Raw genomic sequence first — 17458 nt, forward strand, 5'->3', positions numbered from 1 at the left:
TCAGGATGTAAACACTGCTACATCCTCATTGTCTGTAACTGACAGGTTGACCGTTAAATTAAAAAAGGAAAAAAGCTCAACCAAAGAGTTAGTGGGCCAAAGTTGGACTACAACTTAAGTTGTCAAGCCTGAGCGGTGCCAGGCCAGTCGGGCAACCGAACACAGTCTCTATGGGGTGGGACCCTCTGTTGGGTAGAGGTCACTGACTTGGGTTTCCCTTGCGTGGGGCTTATGGATCTCGCTAGTATTCAGACCGGCTTGTTTGTACTTATCCAATTTCATGAAGCCTAATTCATCATTTGATCATCACTCCATAGGCAAATGATTCACAACGGCTATGCCTTATGGTGAATAAAAGTATACTCGTATACAGTACACACAAATGTTTGTTTAAGACTAAACATAAAAAAGTGTGATCAAGTCATTTGTGTTCGGTAAAATACAAAAGAATCTAAGTTGATTGAGCAAACGGTCTAACTAAAATATGTTTGATAAAAAGTCCTGAAGGGATCGAAGGTGCATTGGATAAGACTTCTTTCAAACTCTGTAGTCGTTCACCTGTGTTTGAGAAGCAGAGCCCGAAGAACGCTGGGTCTGTCCTCCGCTCTGATCTGATCTGAGATGATCAAGGTCTCCACCACCAGGTGGGCGATGCCCGGCAGAGAATTCTGCTCCAGGTCCAACAGGATGGCCCCTAGAGGGGGCAGGTGGAAGACAAAAAGCGGAAGATTTAGGTCAACTCCATTCAGTTGTTATTTGAGCTGAAATAATCTAAACCCCGACCGTGCGAGGATCTGCACATGCAGCAGCGTTTCACCTTGTGTGATGGTTCGTCGAAGCTCCAGCAGGCTGCGGAAGGTGAGCGAGGCCACATGAGGTTTCCCCCAGCGGTCCGTTTCCTCCTCCACATCCTCTTCGAACTTGATCCAGCGAGCCTGCTCCTTCCAACGCATTTCATGGTCCTTCTCCACAATCAGCTCGTTCAGCTCCACAAACAACTGCAGTCGAGGCAGGACACCGGCTTAAAGCACTAAAACACAAGCTTTTCGCCACATTATGGACGCCGCCGTCCAAGACTGTGATATTTTTAACAGGTGAGGGTTGTTTGGGGGGCCGTTACTCAGAAATGACGACAACAACAAAAAATAATACATCAATCATATTGTTCATAGTCTGAGAAACAACTTCTTCAAATCCCATGTTCAATGTTTGTTTTTCTTTCTTCTTTTTTCCTCCATGAAACAAACCTTTCCAGTCTTTTTTAGTGAACTTCATAAGGTCAATTATGCTTTGATTTCCTGTACTACGTAGTTGCAGAACCTTGCAATGGCTTCCATTTCAATATAGTGTTACTTTTATACATATTCTTAGAAAATAGTCAGACCTTTGCTGCACACTAACCATTAAACCAACGGTGTCAAACATGATTTAGTTGAGGGGCCACATTCAGCCCAACTTCAACCTGAGTGGGCTCTACCGGTAAAATAGTGCCACACTAACCTTTGAATTTAAACGATAGATTTTCTTTGTTATTGAGTATATGTGGTAAAAATGTCTATGTTTTCATTTCAAAAAGAAATTTGAAAAGGATGTCTGTTTAAACAGAAACGATAGAAGCACTGAAAACTGTAGTTGGCATGCCAGGCCACGAGTTGGCACTGTTGGTTGTTTATGTAATGAAATCACATGAGGGCAGATAATAATGTTAGAAACATTACCAATGGTGAGTACAGGGACATTCGTGTGACCAAGTTGGATTGTTGTCACGGTGACTGTTAACTCTAAAACTACCAAGTCCCAGGAGAATCTGGACTGGGAGTCATGACACTCTGGGCATGACAGAAACAAAGGTTCTTATTGTCAGTCTACTGAGCATGTGCAGAAGAACTGTTCACTACAGCTGCGGCGCACGTGTGCAGCAGCAGTGTTTCAGTAAAGTTTCGTTTTCCTCCGTTTCCGCAGGAGACGGAGTGTTTTCAAAAAGGTGTGTATTCAGTGGCTCCAAGCACGCACCCAAACAATTACAACTTGCTTGGTGGTTTGACCAGACTGGAGCCTCTTGTGGGCTGGTTTTGGCCCACAGGCCTTATGTTTGACACCCTTTGAAACTTTGTGACGAGTCTCCCCTTCAGGTCATCTTCATCTACTTCAACACTTCCATTTCAAAAAGTGTGTACATCTAATTTCTGTAGATTTGACATCGGAGCCAACACTAAACAAAGAGCGTGTTGACAAATGTAAAGATCTTTTCAAACCACTGGGATAAAGGGCAGTACCAGTGGCTACACCTTTTCTCAGGCAGCTGGAGTTTTTTTTTTTAAATTCACTTTCAAAATTGGAAAGAAAGTGACCTAATAGTACACTAATACGACGAGGAGAAAGTACAATTTCTGACTGCTTAATCCATTTATAATACTACTTTTAATTTCTTGTAGTTAAAGTTGTCCAGACAAGCATGACTCAAGTTTTTTTGTTTGTTTTGTTTGCTGCACCTTTTATCATTGATATCCTATTATATCACACTTATACATTAGAAACACAATTTTTTTAATGTAATTTACTGGATTTATTTTACCATTTATTATCTTTGTTGTGTCACAGGTCATGTTATTGTATTGAAAATAAATTATAGAAAAATCAATGGTGGTCACGACCTACAGAATCTAGATTCTATTCGTTGGTGTTCAGGAAAAAACTTAATGGTTAATGAAGTATGGAAGTTTTTGGTATATGAGAGTACTTGAAATATTCAACTGTAATATGTTAATACTGAAAAAAATAGTTGTTCCTAGCTGTTACCAAAGCTCAGTTATTTTAGGTGGAAATGTAAATCGATGTAATTTTTGTTTGACGATTTTCAATATTTATCAAAAATATTTTTGAAACATATAAACACAGGTTGTTGCTCAGTTGGTAGATTGGTCGTCTTTCAATCAGAAGGTTTCAGGTTCAACAAGTACTTTTTTCACCCAATGGATGGACAGCGAGCTTTACATTTGGCAGCCACATCCACTGGTTCAAATAATTTCCGTCTGGAATTAATAAACTACATCTTTTCTGTTCCATAGCCTGAAAAAAAAAACGTGCATCGGTGATAATGTATCTGCCAACAAACCTCATGAGTTTTCTTATCAGCCGCCCTCTTCTTCTTCTTCAGGCTCGACAGTGGCGTGGAACTATTGCTGGTCCGGGTCATCTGACATCGCGACGACTTCTTCACCAGGTGGCGCCGCACCCCGGGGTTGTCCTCGAACCTGTGACCTGCAGAGCCGCAGGGCGAAAAAAGAAGCCAAAGGTCAAACAGACAGATCCAGCCAAGAAGGACGGGATGCGTGCTGTTAGAAGCGGCCTGAAATGCTCTTTTTGTTTTTGTTTTTTGGCCCGTGTGTGAATCCAACATCCTCTCTAAGTTATAAAAGTGCGCTCTGCGTTGGAAAGAAATAAATCAAATTTATGTGTCTGTTCAGGTTTTCCAGCTGAGAGCATCTAGTGACAGAGAGGCAAAAGTTACACGGGTAAGGGGGGGATTGTACAGCTGTTGTGCCATGGGAAACATTTACAGAGAACCTGCTTTTACCCTCATCAAAAAAAAAAAAAAGAAGAAAAAAAAAAAGAAGTGAATTCATTTTCAATTTCCTTGACCTGCAAATCATATGTTATTCTTTTGGGATAATGAGTCGGGCTTTTCATGGGACCTGGCAGCCATTCGCCATCTAAAAAAGGAGGAACCATGGGTGGTCACTGAATTTGAATAAAGACGCTGGGAAATGAGAAGTACAAGGCTAATGACTAATGTGTTTAGAGTGTGGTGATCTGAGTCTGTGACTACTCATTTTCTTAAATAGTAGCAAATGTAAAATGCATTTTACCACCAAACTCCTTTGAAGTGTCTAAGTTCCCATGATGACTTGGTTATACAGTCATAGTGTTGCTGGTAAAAGGAAGTAAAAACTGAATTTAAAGTTTTTGTCGAGCTCCGCTCGTCGCTTCTAAACAAAGCTGCACAATATTCAGGAGGTAGTTTCAACCGTGGCTCCTGGAGTTCATTTCATGGGATTCCTATTGGATTCATGCGGCCCTTCTTAATAATCTATTCTGTAGAGGATTCTTCTCCATGTTTAAGATAATTGTCCTTCCAGTGTCGGGGAGCAGGACTGGAATGACAACTCCTCAGCTGCAGCTTACAGAGAGCTATTCCTTCCATCATCCCTGGTACACAATTTCTAAACTTTAGGGTTCATGTTTTTAAGTGCGAACAGAAAACGTTTGTTTGCATTTTCAGTGTCTGTCCACATGGCAATGGTGATCGGTGATGGATTTCAAAACAACCCAAAACAAAAACGATGCATTTTCACTTGCAACGTTGAGTAAATGAGGTCTTTGACACATGGATGGGAAAGATATGGGATCAAATCTCCAGCGTTGGGATTGGATGACAAAGCCGTTCTCCCTACTGAGCTCCAAAAAATGTTGTGGAATGCTGATGTGTGCAGCCAAAAATATTACAATAAGGGCCAATAATGCATTAACTGCTGATAATGTAATATATATTTGCCACTTTGAATGTAATAAAGCCAATAATGTAACATTCTTACAGTCATAATTGAGAGTGCTGCATTGAATATAGCCTCGTTGAAAGAATATGACGACTGTGCCATACGTATTTTTGAAAGCAAACTGCAAAAAAACTGCAAAAAAAGATTTTATTTAAAAAAAATGCAGTTCTATTTATGTATTATGACCATTTTGGCTGCAGTAATTACACTTTGAATTGATTTATTTTAATGCTACTTCCTAATGTAATAATTTATTAGATTATTGACAAAATCGGCACAAAAATGGCTGGAATAGCCTCATGGAAAGTTATTAAATTATAATGATTAAATCAGTCATTATTACATCGTCAGCTGTTACAAAAGGGAGTCAACGGGGCAACTTGCTACACTTGCAAAGTGGAGATTTCATCAAAGGCTTCGTTTACATGTAAACCGAAAACCCAATCATACTGAAACATCATTGTTATTGCTACGTGTAAACAGACCCTCAATAGTCTCAATTTAGAGACCGTCTTCAAACTGATGTGGTGCAGAGCATCTCTGTGATGACTCCGTAAAGCCGCGGCAGCAGAGTCTTAAAGGCCTGTTTGTTTCTTGCATGGTTCCCGTCTATGCTTCTTGTGGATCGCACATAGTTTATTTGCAGTTCTACACCTGAATCAAATCACATTTCTTGCATTGGTTTTCAGTTTTGCCAACTCCTGACTCTAACAAGGTTTTCTTGGAGGCAATGGCCTGAAAGTCCGTTGCGTGGAGTGCTTGTATGGCCAACAATTGGGAACATTGCGGTTGTCGACAACAGGAGTTCAATGCAAATCAGACCAGGTCTTTTTCAAAGGGTTAAAATGCTTTTTATTTTCCCCATTTCAAACATTTTATGTTTATTTATGTTTGTTTCAGCAGAGCATGATTTTAAATTAACACGCTATTACGAGCAAAGCCAAGGGTACACATGATTAGATTATAGACAGGGGTTGGTCGAGGTCGCGGTAAAGGTTTGAAGGGGCAGTTTGGATCGATTGTGGCAATGCAGCAGACCAGCCAAACAGGCCAATGGCAGAATATAATTTCTCACAAAATAAACACTGTCATTTTCAATTTTTTACATGAACAGCTGCCGGCTGTATGTTTACGACTAAATGTGCTTAAAGCGCCGCAAGCGTTCCGGTCTGCTATGTCATGCCTTCCTCTAGGAAACAGCGCGGAATGGAAATCGAAATGAAGTTATAGGCTTTCATTTTGTACAGTCTCCTGGGGGAACTGTGCTGAAGGTTTGGCCTCACCCAAACTGCCCTGGCCGGTGTGGATGAGCAGATCGTTCTCACCGCCGGCCGGGGCAAACGCGGGGCAAGTGTGTCAATTCTTAGCTTTTAGACTTTGTTAAAGACGATGAGCCTTTTTCAGTGTTAAGTTTTGCTTTAAAAGTAATAATAAATTTTTTCACTATTTAGGTCTGCTAATTCAGTGCATGAATCTGGGAGTATCCACAAATTTTCCTGTCTAAAATGTGACACTTTGGCTGTGCGGTTGCAAAAAGAACGTGTCTTGTAGTTTCCTTTGGGACCAATTGGAATGAAAACCCTTTTCCACTGTGTAGGTAAGACAACCTGGATTGCATTTATTGTGAGGACAGCAGCTAAACTAATTCATCTAAACTCCCGATGAAACATTTCGTAAGAAAAAGAAACTCATAATAAGGTCAATAACAATGTGCTTTGGAAATGACAATACTGGGACTCTCTCTGTAGGTCTGCAAATGTAATTTGGTGTGGATGATGACTGATTAGGCTATAAGGTATATATTCCAGAGAAAGACATGGCAGCATCACCGATATCTCAGCTCGGGTCTCAGTGTTCTGTTGTGTCGGCTATTTTAAGAAATTTGTTAAAAGATCAAGGAATCAATCTTTGATATTTTTCCCATTTGCTTGATGGCCTGGCAGGCCGGATTGGAGCCTCTGGGATGGGTTTGGCTCATGGGCCTTATGTTTGACACTACCGGCATAGGGGGGAATAAAAGGAAAAAACAAAAACATATTTGAACCCTATCGTGCTGTAGTGCGGATGATTGTTTAAGGATGATTGGGTGACCAAATGATAAAGTTCTCTGCTAAAGGGTATTTAAAATGTAGAAACACACTATTGCAGATACACTCAACAACCATAACAACAACAAGCCCAACAGAGTGCTGATGCCCTTTCCTGCCGCCCAAAAAAGCCCTGAATCATCGAAACATCCACTGGACCTCTGAAGACCTTATATCACAGGAAAATGCGATATCCTCTATGAAACTGACTTTTGTTTGTCCAGCACATCCCACAGATGCTTGATTGGATCGATATCAATGGAATTTAAAGGCCCAGTCATTCACTCAAACTAGCTTTGTTTGTCCTAAAAGCCACTTTTGAACCATGTGAATACTATTTACATTAATATCAGATCTGCAACTGTGCTTAGATAGGTGGTATGTTTCAAAGTTACATTATCATGGAGGGCAGCTTCCCAAAAGCTTCACACTGCCTTTACTGGTTTGCTCTCTCCCCGTAATGCATCAAGGTGCCATATATTTACAGGTACTGCAATATAAAAGAAAATGTGATTGTTCACACCAGCCCACCTTCTTTTATTGCTTTATGATCTTATTTGAATATTTATGTGTCATTTGTTCACATTTTAGAGCATGGGCATGGATCAAGATGGGAACACTGACTGGAGTCTGGCTTCTCGGTCCCATATGCAACGAACTGATGTATTGTGACACCTTTCTATCCGAATCAGCAACAATTTCTGCAGGTTTTTGGTCTACATCAGTCTGTTGGGTGAGACCACATGTGAATGAAAAGTCTTTGGTGCCAATGACACCGATGCTGATTGATTACTTTTCATTTCTTAAACATATGTTGATTCAGGACCCCCCCCCCCATGGAAGCTGTAGTTTAGTTTTGAGGATGCGCAAGTTTCATCTCGCCATCACATTATAGCTCCTTACCTTGGCCCATTTTTCTACTTCTTTTCCACTTTTATTCTCTCATTCAAACACATTAACACTGAGGACCGTGTTCTACACTTCACTTCGTCACTTCGGTTCCCACATGTTGGCACATCAAGGCATGTATGAGATGGATTTGCAATGGACTGATTGGATGGAGCGCCGAATCGACCAAAACAAACAAACAAACAAACAAACGGCAAGCAAGATTTACATATGAAATTAATACGAAATCATGTAATGGGTTTTATTCTGATGTTGTTAAGTTTCAGAAAAGCTATTCAAATTAAACTTAAAGGATTGTCACCAGGATTATGAATTTGTCATTTGAAAGTTGCCAGGAACCATGTTGGTGGGTGTGGTTTGGATTGTTGTTAAAAGAAGAGTTGGTGGATGCCCATTAGGATTCATTATTTGATGGTCAAACACACACGAGGATGGATTATGCATAAACCCTGTCATTCTATATACAGCAAAATGTATAGACAGTAAGGTGGGAACAAAAGTATTGGATTATCGTCATCGTTAAGTTTCATCCTCTTGGAGCCATAGTTGTCCCCATCTAATCTAAATTCCATGCAGTGGTGTACCAAAAGCAACGCAATGTTGCCGAGCCTCCAGCTGACCAGCTCAGTTTCATTTCTAAGAACTGGAACTTTTGCACAAGCGTCATGCTTTTAAGCCCAAACAGGAGCGTAGGAAGAGGAAACACAGCCACACACGGTTTGTCAATGAAATATCTTTCCGCTCCGTCGGCCGGTTAGCTCAGAGCCAAATGGGTGAAAGTGGATCAATAGACCAGTAGGAAAGAGCAGTAGTCGAGCACTGTGTCAATTCGCTCAATAGCGTGAACAACTTTGTTCTGTGTGTGGCCATGAATGAGAACCATACTGCCATTAATTAAGCCAGCAAGCAGCCAGCTGATCAATGGCAAGCGCAGCTCCCTTTCATTGATTATTCGTGTAAAAATAGAATAAAGTGCTCGTCATGTGAATCTCCCAATGTGTTGTGGTTGCATCAGAGCCACGGAAATATGATGTAACAGATATACGTGTCAAATGCGCATGAAAAGTGAACCGAGGAAACGGTGAGTTTCCAAAGAAAAAATATGTTATTATATACGCAACTTACGAGTGGGCTCCTCTGGTGACCCCAGCTGGGTGTGGATCGACTCAAGCAAGTCGTAATCGTCAAAATCCAAAACAAACTCTTCAAAGTCCTCACTGCCTTCTGCGTTCGACAGTGAACCGTGGTGCTGGTGCTGGGGTTGATGCTGCTGCTGCTGCTGCGGCGGCGGCGTGCCGAGGTCCTTTTGGACGCTGCAACGGCGTTCTGGTCCATGGTGGTCGGTGCACGCCATCCCGTCAGAGGTCCCATGTCCATTGTTGTCCTGTCCCTCAACGTCTGTCATCTCCACGGTCGGTACCTCCTCCGATCCACCGCTCTCCAAGTGAGCACACTGCTCATCCAACTCTTGAACGCCGTTGCTTTACCTGGGTCACTGATGTGGAGAGTGTACGTCGACCAGTTTTTTTTGTTTTGTTTGTTTGTTTGTTTGTTTTTGGTGTAGTGCCTAAGTCCAAGCAGAAAAACTAGGTGGCACTCAAGCAACAAAAATGACGGTCTGCAATCATAAAGCGCCAAAGAGAGAAAAATATTTCCAAACAAATGTAAAACACATAGAAAAACAGAGCATCCTCTGAAGAACAAAAACCTGTTTTCTAGAGCTTAATCCCAAACGAAATGCAAATGGTATTGTCGATGGATCCAGCAACACAACAGCGATAACAACACTTGCTGGAGCTGCAACCCCTACAGGAATTCATCAATAAGGCATGGTCCACTGTGTGAGCAGCTGACTGTTAGCACCGCCCTGGATTTTTTTTGTTTTTTTAATGATGTCCGAAGCCGATTGATTTCTGGAGCTGCCGGAAAAGCAAGAAAGAGTGTATCAGAGCAGAAGAGTTGATGGCTTCAGTTTCCACAGTGCCGTCATAACTTTCCAAGCGTGTGACGCGAGGGAAGGTGAAGGTTGACGCCGCAAGGGTGTCGTCTTCATCCGGAGCAAAGTGAAGTGGAAAAAGTCCAGAGATTTACAAAACGCCACGGCCAGATTAGAGCGACGATAAGGACAGAGGAGCGCCCATCAGCTCCGGCCGCAGCGCTCAGTGGCGATATTGTGGTGATAATTCTTGGAGGGAGCCGTGTGGCTCTTGTCCCTGCGTTTCCATGGAAACCACGCGTCCCCTGAGGAGTTGTGGCATGACTCGTGATACAACAGGTACGACGGCGATGTGAGTCAAACGAGGCCCTCCGTGAAACGTGCTCGACATGCAGAGAGCATTGTGTCCGTGACTCACCGTCTGCGTTTGCATACAACGTGGAGCCGAGCGAGTAAATGAGAAGCTCCGAGCCTCTTTTACTATTTCCAGACGGCTCGCAAAATGTCCTGTTGATATCGACAGTACGGCACACTTTTTTTTTTTTTTTTTTGGAACCATCCAATGATTTACCCTGAATTACATCGCAAAGCACAATAAGCAAGATGCAGAAGGAACACAGCTTGTGTTTTTCTACTCGATGTTCCAGTTCTACTTTAGTCTTGTGGGGAGTGATGAGTTAACACGATGGCAAGAAGGTTTTGAGACGACGTCCATTCGACATCTCCTTGGCAATACCTCGTGTCACACCATTAGACAAGGAAAGGCCACCCGCTAACTTACTAGTCACAACTCTGGTTATAGGGTTTAAGGGTACTTGATGGGTTAGAATACTGCAATCACCATCGCGATGGAGACACGCCGTCAAAACATGTCAGAGGTATGTTGTAAAAACGTGCCTGGAAAGAAGAAAGCAAAAATACTTCGGTGTTTAACTGTGAAATTGCTTTTACTGTGACAAACTGTGACGCCACTGATAAGCTGGGAATATGTTCATGTGTTGATCACGACTATGAGGCCTCGTTTACGCAACATTTCCAAGTGCAAATGGAAAAATTCCGTTGCGTTTCTGTGTACTGAACTCAACTTTTTGAAAATAATGGCTGTGGTACGTCCACTCGCCGTTGTTAATGTTTACAGCGTATTGCTCTCTGTGCGCATGCGTGTGTGGTTTCATCGCAAAAACAAACAACAGCGCCCGACATGAAAACGACGCCGTTTTCAAAACGTCGGCACGTAAACGCAAAACTATGTTACAGAGTAAAAACTTTCAAGAATGATCCTTTTTCACTTGTGTTAACGAGACCTAAGCTGAAGACAATCCGAGACGGGCGAGGAGAGAAAAAAGGTGAACCAAAGTGACCACGTGTTCTTTTAGTGATATCGTCCTGCTCGTTTCCTAACAACAGTAAATGACGAAAACCAATGCGTTCATCCGTACTATGAAAACTTTACCCTTTCATCTGATAATTGCACAAAATGAACAGACAATGGATCTTTCACGAGCCGTCATCCAGCCAAAAGAAATCTGAACGAGCCTCTTCCCCATTGTCACAGTCAACCATAGCAACAAGACTTCCCCTTTGACCACGAAGTGCGGTCGACGTGCACATCTACTGCGGGGAAAACACAGACGCGTTCGCCGGTGATGTATGTGGCGCCTGTCGATGTGAAGCATTAGATGCAACAAACCCGATGGCTCATTGCGAGCGACTCTGGATGTCCTGCTTTCGGTTTGCACTTGGGTCGTAAACAGTCAATGATCACTCTGCTCTGGTGAAGCAGGAAACCCCCGGGGGCAGGGTCGCTCCTGAACGGGAATCGAATCCGCTCTCTGTTAATTAATGCCCCCTTGATGCTGTTTTTCTCTGGACACACAGGAGGTGGAGCCTCGCAAGCTTTCTTTCGCCTCTCAATCTGGTCGTTTTCATGACTTTCCGAACTTTCAAAAAGATTTCGATATGTCACCTCCGACCAATCAACAACTCCGGCGTCAAGTTAAGCTTTGTCCTGAACTGGCGGTGGAAAGCTTTTTGTTTGTTTGTTTGTTTTTTAAATGACGCTAACCAACAACTGCAGTTGGCCTCAGATTCAAAATGAATGTTTTGAAGAAGCGTCTCAAAGGTCAAAACAATATCGAGCTACATAGGTTCATACACTGCTGCGTTACTTTAGGTGCAACCTTCAAGTTCTAATCATGTCCAGGAAACTGTGAGTGGAAGCTTCCTTCTCGTGCTTTATGTTGTCGAAGGCAAAAACTGTCGGTTTTCGTATTAAACATTTTCGTCCAAACAGCGCCCCAAAAGAAGAAGGAGCAGCATGAAGATGATCTGCTGTGGTCGTCACTGCAACACATGATGTCTTGCCCCAAGATCCTGGCTGATTTCATCAGAATGACCATATTTCACAGGAGACGCACCGCTGCACTTGTAAATGTCTGATCTTGACATTTAAAAGTGTCAAAATCGGTCACCAGATGGCAAGCGGTGGAAAAAGTAGATTGTGTGACACAAAAGTCAGTGTGACACTTCCCACCCGTTCACTGAGGAGCTGGAAGGAAGAACAGTCTCTGGTCTGTAGGCAGCTATTCCCAGATTTACTGTCGCGCCACCAAATCCAGCGATAAGCTTTAGATAAAAAAATTTTTATCCATGGACAAGTTGAATTATTTGCTGAAATGTGACACATTTTTTTTTTTTTTTACACTTTTTATTTTGAACTACGGCTTATTTTATATTTTTGAGACATGTTAAACGACATATATGTGCTATATACGCATATATACTGTAAATGTTTTTTTTTTCTTTTTGTGCTTGTATTTTGCGTTTGCATTGACACGTGTGGAACACGTTAATATTGAAAAATATATACTGTATATATATTTATTTATCAGTTTAAATTCATGACATTACATCCAGTTTTTGTGATGTTTCATCTCAAAAAGTGAACAATTAGATTATGTCGACCTCTGGTAGACCGAGCACATGTTTTTTGTAAAGGTGTTTTATGCTTTCTTCAAATGTGTGATTGTTTTTTCTTATTTATCTTTATGATATAATCACTGTGTGATGTTTCTGCTGTTGTGTCCAGGCTTTTCTTCGATCTTAAATGGGAATTAAGTGGTTGGACGAAGTCTTTATAAAGCCATAAACAAAAAGGATAAAAGGGTCCTTTTTATCAAGTTAGCCATTAACACATCCAAGTAGTCATCTTTTAAATGCCCAGTAGAGGGAGTCTAGAAATGAGACACGCATATGAAAACTGATCAAAACAAGTTATTTCAGGGTGCACAGCAGCTGGAAATTTCAAATAGAAGCTGCATGTTAAGATCATGAAAGCAAACCAGGCTTTAAGTATGTCCATATATCATAAATGATGACATCAAGTGAAGTGTGTCCAGTAATGATTAGTAGGTTTTCCTCTAGTGCACCCCCGCGCGCACGTACGTACACACACACACACACACACACACACACACACAGAGCCAGGAGTCTGAGCTCATATTCACGTGTGTGTCCAGATTGCAGCGCTGATGCAACTACAATGACGGCTGCAACGACTTGGCAGCCGCATTGTTAATATCCTGGCAACCACATTGTCTGGTGCTGTGGTGGAGGTCTGACGGAGATCTGGTCCACACACACACATACACACACACACACACACACACACACCCACACACACACACGCACACACACACACACACACACACACACACACACACACAGCTCTGCTGTGTCGTTGGTGAGGAACGGAGAAGTAGAATGAAGTCGCTTGTGTTTTCACAGATTTTTCTCCCAAAACCAGCTGAACTGATATAAATATAGTTTGATAGTACGACGGCAAAGTGAATCAGCTTTGTGATCTCTCAGTGGAAAACTGGTTATTAAAACATCTTTATTTGAATGTAGGAAAAGGTGAGAGAAATCCCAGTACTGTGTGCTATATACATAATCAGTACCAACATTATCATGCAAGAACATAAAATATTTCCACTTGTTTATATATATATATATATACAACAACAGTAACGATATATATATATATATCGTTACTGTTGCTGTTTTTAAAAAATCATATATTATCAATGTTTCTTACTGTCCATTTGCTGCTGCCACAATGTGACAGTAAAATACCATCCAATCTCTTTTGTCAATTTATTTGAAGGCAACTCATTTAAAACCATGAAACTTCCTAATATTTAGTTGTTTTCTTTACATGAACGGAACAATTTCAAACCTTTTTTGTTTTAATATTGAATAAAATCGTATGTTTTGCATTTTTGCATTAAAATTCCCTGATATCTTTTGTTTATAGTACTACCTTTTTTTTTATTTTCCTACTTTTTTAATATTTTTATTTATGCCAGAATATGCTGTGCATCTAAATACATTGTGTGATATAAGAAGAAAAGAAAAAAAGAAACCTCCATTCTCACTTTTCATGTCGTCCAGGTCGGCGCTGGCCAACATTTGGGCCTCGGCCTCGTCGGTGGGCACCTGCTGGTACACGGCGGTCTCCAGCGCCGTCATGCTGCCGATGCAGATACGCTCCCGCAGGTCGTAGTTGCTCCGCTGGGCGCCCTGCAGGCGGTGGTGGAGGGGCTTCCTGCGGAACCACCCCCGGGCCGAGGCGGAGCCCGAAGCTTCTGATCCTGGAGGAACACTAAAATTTTTTTTTAAATAATAACATTATAATCTATGAATAACCAGAACTCTAAATCTCTTTGATTTATTGCAGCAAATATTTTAATATATTATTTAATGAACTATCCTTTTCTAACACATGAAAAAAACTGCAAGTTTAACATTGTGCCTCAATTCACCATGTTCTTTGCAACTTACAGATCACAGTGGAATTCTATTACACAACTTACATCTCCAAAGACTTAAAACACTTGGCCACATGTAGCTAGAACTCAAATATCATAGGTTAGTTCAGATTATGATCAAAATAATTTTATTGAATAATACTTTTTTTTTTTTTTTTTTAATCACCTTACCTTTTAATTGTATGAAATTATCAGTTCAGTAAACATTCCAATTTAGTCCTCACAAAATAAATTGTGGCTGCAGTGTCATGATGTGGCCAGCAGGGGTCTCCAGAGCCCACCAGCAGGCCTCTGACTCATCCTCATGTGTTCACTGGAACAGCAGCACATCATTACATGGCACAGGCATGATGGCCGTTACTATGGTTTGAACAAATACCTGGATCACCATGGATCCCCCGGCCTCCCACTGTCTCACTCCATATATAATTCAAAGCGGCACCAAATAATTCATATTCTGATGGTTCTACGTGTCAGCAGACCAGATGGGTCTGATTAAATGCCAGATTTGGCTACAAGATAGTAAACTTGAAGAAAGCCGTGCTGATGTGACATTTAAATTCCTCAAGAAACACTTCAGGATGAAGATACACTGAAATATGAAAATATCACTTTGGTGTTGCCTCAATATTCATGTTTATAGACAATTAATCAGACAAATGCTACAAGAGCGACGGCTCTGTTTATGTTTGACTAGTTTCTTTTCCGCGAATGGACGGCGCACGTTCATGACATCTTATTGTTGCCCATTCATGTCAACTCACCAACAACGTACACTGCAATTCAACTTGTTATTAGATTCACGTCGCACAGTGTAACTCGCTGTGCACTTCTCAGATTATTAGAATGGCACAGTGTGTCGCCGGCCTTAAAGGAAACTCAATGCTCAAAGAACTCAAAGAGTACAATAGAAATACTTCAATTCTCTACAGCGTTGCTCTTCACAGAACAGAATATTGATGGACTAGAGAATCAAAACTTCAATAAAGAAAGAAAAGTATATTAAGTAGTTGAATTTATTTGTAGTTATAAAATCTGTTATATTATGTAAAACACACTGAAATCAGATATGTTTTATCAATCATAGATACTCTTTTCAGTAAAACTATAAGTGTCATCCGTAAAGCCATAAAGACACTTTATACAATGCAAATACCAGGTTTATAGAAATATTCATGCTCTTATCATTTAACTGGCTCTGGATTGGCCCACCTGTTGCATGCTGCTTCTTCTCCCCCCGCCTCCTCGCTGTGTCCAATGACAGTGATTTCTCCATTATGAGCTCCTTTCGCCTGCGAGGGCGCCGCCTTCTTCGACGGCGGGCGCTCTTCGTCTTCCAGGTGGACGGTGGCGATCGGACGGGGGTCCTCCAAGTCCTCTTGGCTCCCCAAACTAAACTGAGAGGAAGAGGAAGATCAGTGAGAAGGGAGGAAGACGCCCACGTGTTGGGACTCACTCATCCTCACAGTGTTTGTTTTCAAGTGGAATAGCCAGCTTGAAGAGTTGCAGCCGCTCACTGTGTCGTCAGAGTCCCGCTGAAAGACGGGCTGTTTGGAAAAGTGACATTTCAATGGTGGAAAATCCATCAATAAGTACAAAACAAACCATTTTTATGTGCTCATGCTGTCAGTTTAAGATGCCACGGTGGATTGAGAGGTATTTTCCCTGTGAGATGTAAGTTTTGAGTTTGACATCATGGAAGTCAACAATTCCATGGTTCAATTCAATGGTACGATTTTCTGAGAAAAAGACGCACATCATTTTCAAAACATCGCCACGTAAACGCAAAGCTGAAAAGAAACTATGACGAACGATGCGTTTTCATGATAAGAATAGTCTTTTGAAAGAGGTCTAAGTTGACTCTAAAGCTCTTCAGCCTTATTTTACCTGTAGTTGGACATCGGCGGGCTCGGTGGGCGTGGCGGCCGCCCCCAGCGCCTCCGCCTCCGTCTCCGCCTCCGCCTCCTCCTCGTCTACCTCGTGGATGGTGGGCGTGACGTCGGACGGGGGCAGCGAGGTCTTTTTTTTCTTCCGCTTCTTCTTGCGCCGCCGGTCGGCGCTGTGCACCCTCTTGCGTAGGCGCTGGGGCACGGGCAGGTGGGTGGACAGAGGGTGGTGCGTGTGGTGGAATGTGTGCCGGTGATCTGTGAGATTGAAGAGTGAAAAACTCTCAGGTCTGACGGGTGAGCCTGTGCCATTCCAACAGTTTGTAATACACCGTCCCGGCCTTTCTTCAGGATGACAGCGGCGTCGGCGCAGCTTGTTATTTTGAGCCACTTCATCCACTTGAGCCTGTCAGGATTACTATTGGAATTATTGATTTCTCCCACAAGACAAAGTGGGATTGAACCTGTGCACAAATAGATGGTAGAAAGAGTCGTACATAGCGCATGTGACACGCCGTCTCCTCCCCTTTTAAGCGTTTGAACGACACGACATAAACAAAGGTTTAGAGTCTAATTAGCCTGCAATAATGAAGAAACACTCCGTGTATTAAACATCAAAAGAAAGCAGCTCAATCTAATCTCAGCCTCCATTATCTCCTGTCGGAGCATCCGCGTGCTAATCTCTGCAACACTAATCCGCCCAAAGGCACCCTCGGAATATGGCGGCCCGCCGGAAATCTGATCTCTTAATGGAAACTCAATCAACAAGGTCGGCATCTTCAACACATTCGTGGATTACTTTTTCATTACAGTGTCAATAGGAAAAAATAATCCAGATGCAAACACACATTTTGAGCGTGTCACAGAGCTAAATGCTAATGCTGGCACGTTGACATTTACCTATTAGTATTGGTATTGACCTCAGTTCAGAATGCTGGACCACATTACATAAATAAAACCATATTGTGACAATAATCCTGCCAGGAAAAGTGGTGGGCCAAATATAACAGCAAAATACATGAATATGAGAGTCGTCCAGTGTTGGTCAAACTGCTAAAAATAGACAACAGTTTCGTACCAGTAAAAAAATCTTTTAAAGGACTTTTTCAGTTTATACTGCAAGAAAATGTAAATAGACAAATAAGTAGTTATTTGTTAAAATGACCCTTGTTAAGTTTAACTGAATTTAAATGAGTTTAAATGAGAGGCTGATATTGATCAAGGTTACTGTTTATATAAGTGAATGTTACTTCAT

At 41.9% G+C, this 17458-nt stretch overlaps 1 protein-coding gene across 3 annotated transcripts in view; it reads right to left on the bottom strand.

Annotated features, from left to right (window-relative positions):
• slc4a3 (solute carrier family 4 member 3) overlaps positions 1 to 17458 on the bottom strand; it is a gene marked incomplete at its 5' end in the record, with an annotated part of 49136 nt that overhangs the window by 21022 nt on the left and 10656 nt on the right. Inside the window, 6 exons of one of the 3 annotated variants that reach the window (XM_080477776.1) lie at positions 559 to 694; positions 818 to 998; positions 3116 to 3261; positions 13925 to 14151; positions 15530 to 15714; positions 16205 to 16461. In XM_080477776.1, the coding sequence (XP_080333902.1) occupies positions 559 to 694; positions 818 to 998; positions 3116 to 3261; positions 13925 to 14151; positions 15530 to 15714; positions 16205 to 16461 (1132 nt within the window). Of the gene's footprint in view, positions 1 to 558; positions 695 to 817; positions 999 to 3115; positions 3262 to 8677; positions 9382 to 13924; positions 14152 to 15529; positions 15715 to 16204; positions 16462 to 17458 lie in introns of those variants that run through there. The other 2 variants (XM_080477774.1, XM_080477775.1) reach the window with 2 other exon arrangements.

This window comes from Lipophrys pholis (genome assembly GCF_963383615.2).
Source record: "Lipophrys pholis genome assembly, chromosome: 13".
In the NCBI taxonomy this organism is placed as follows: domain Eukaryota; kingdom Metazoa; phylum Chordata; class Actinopteri; order Blenniiformes; family Blenniidae; genus Lipophrys; species Lipophrys pholis.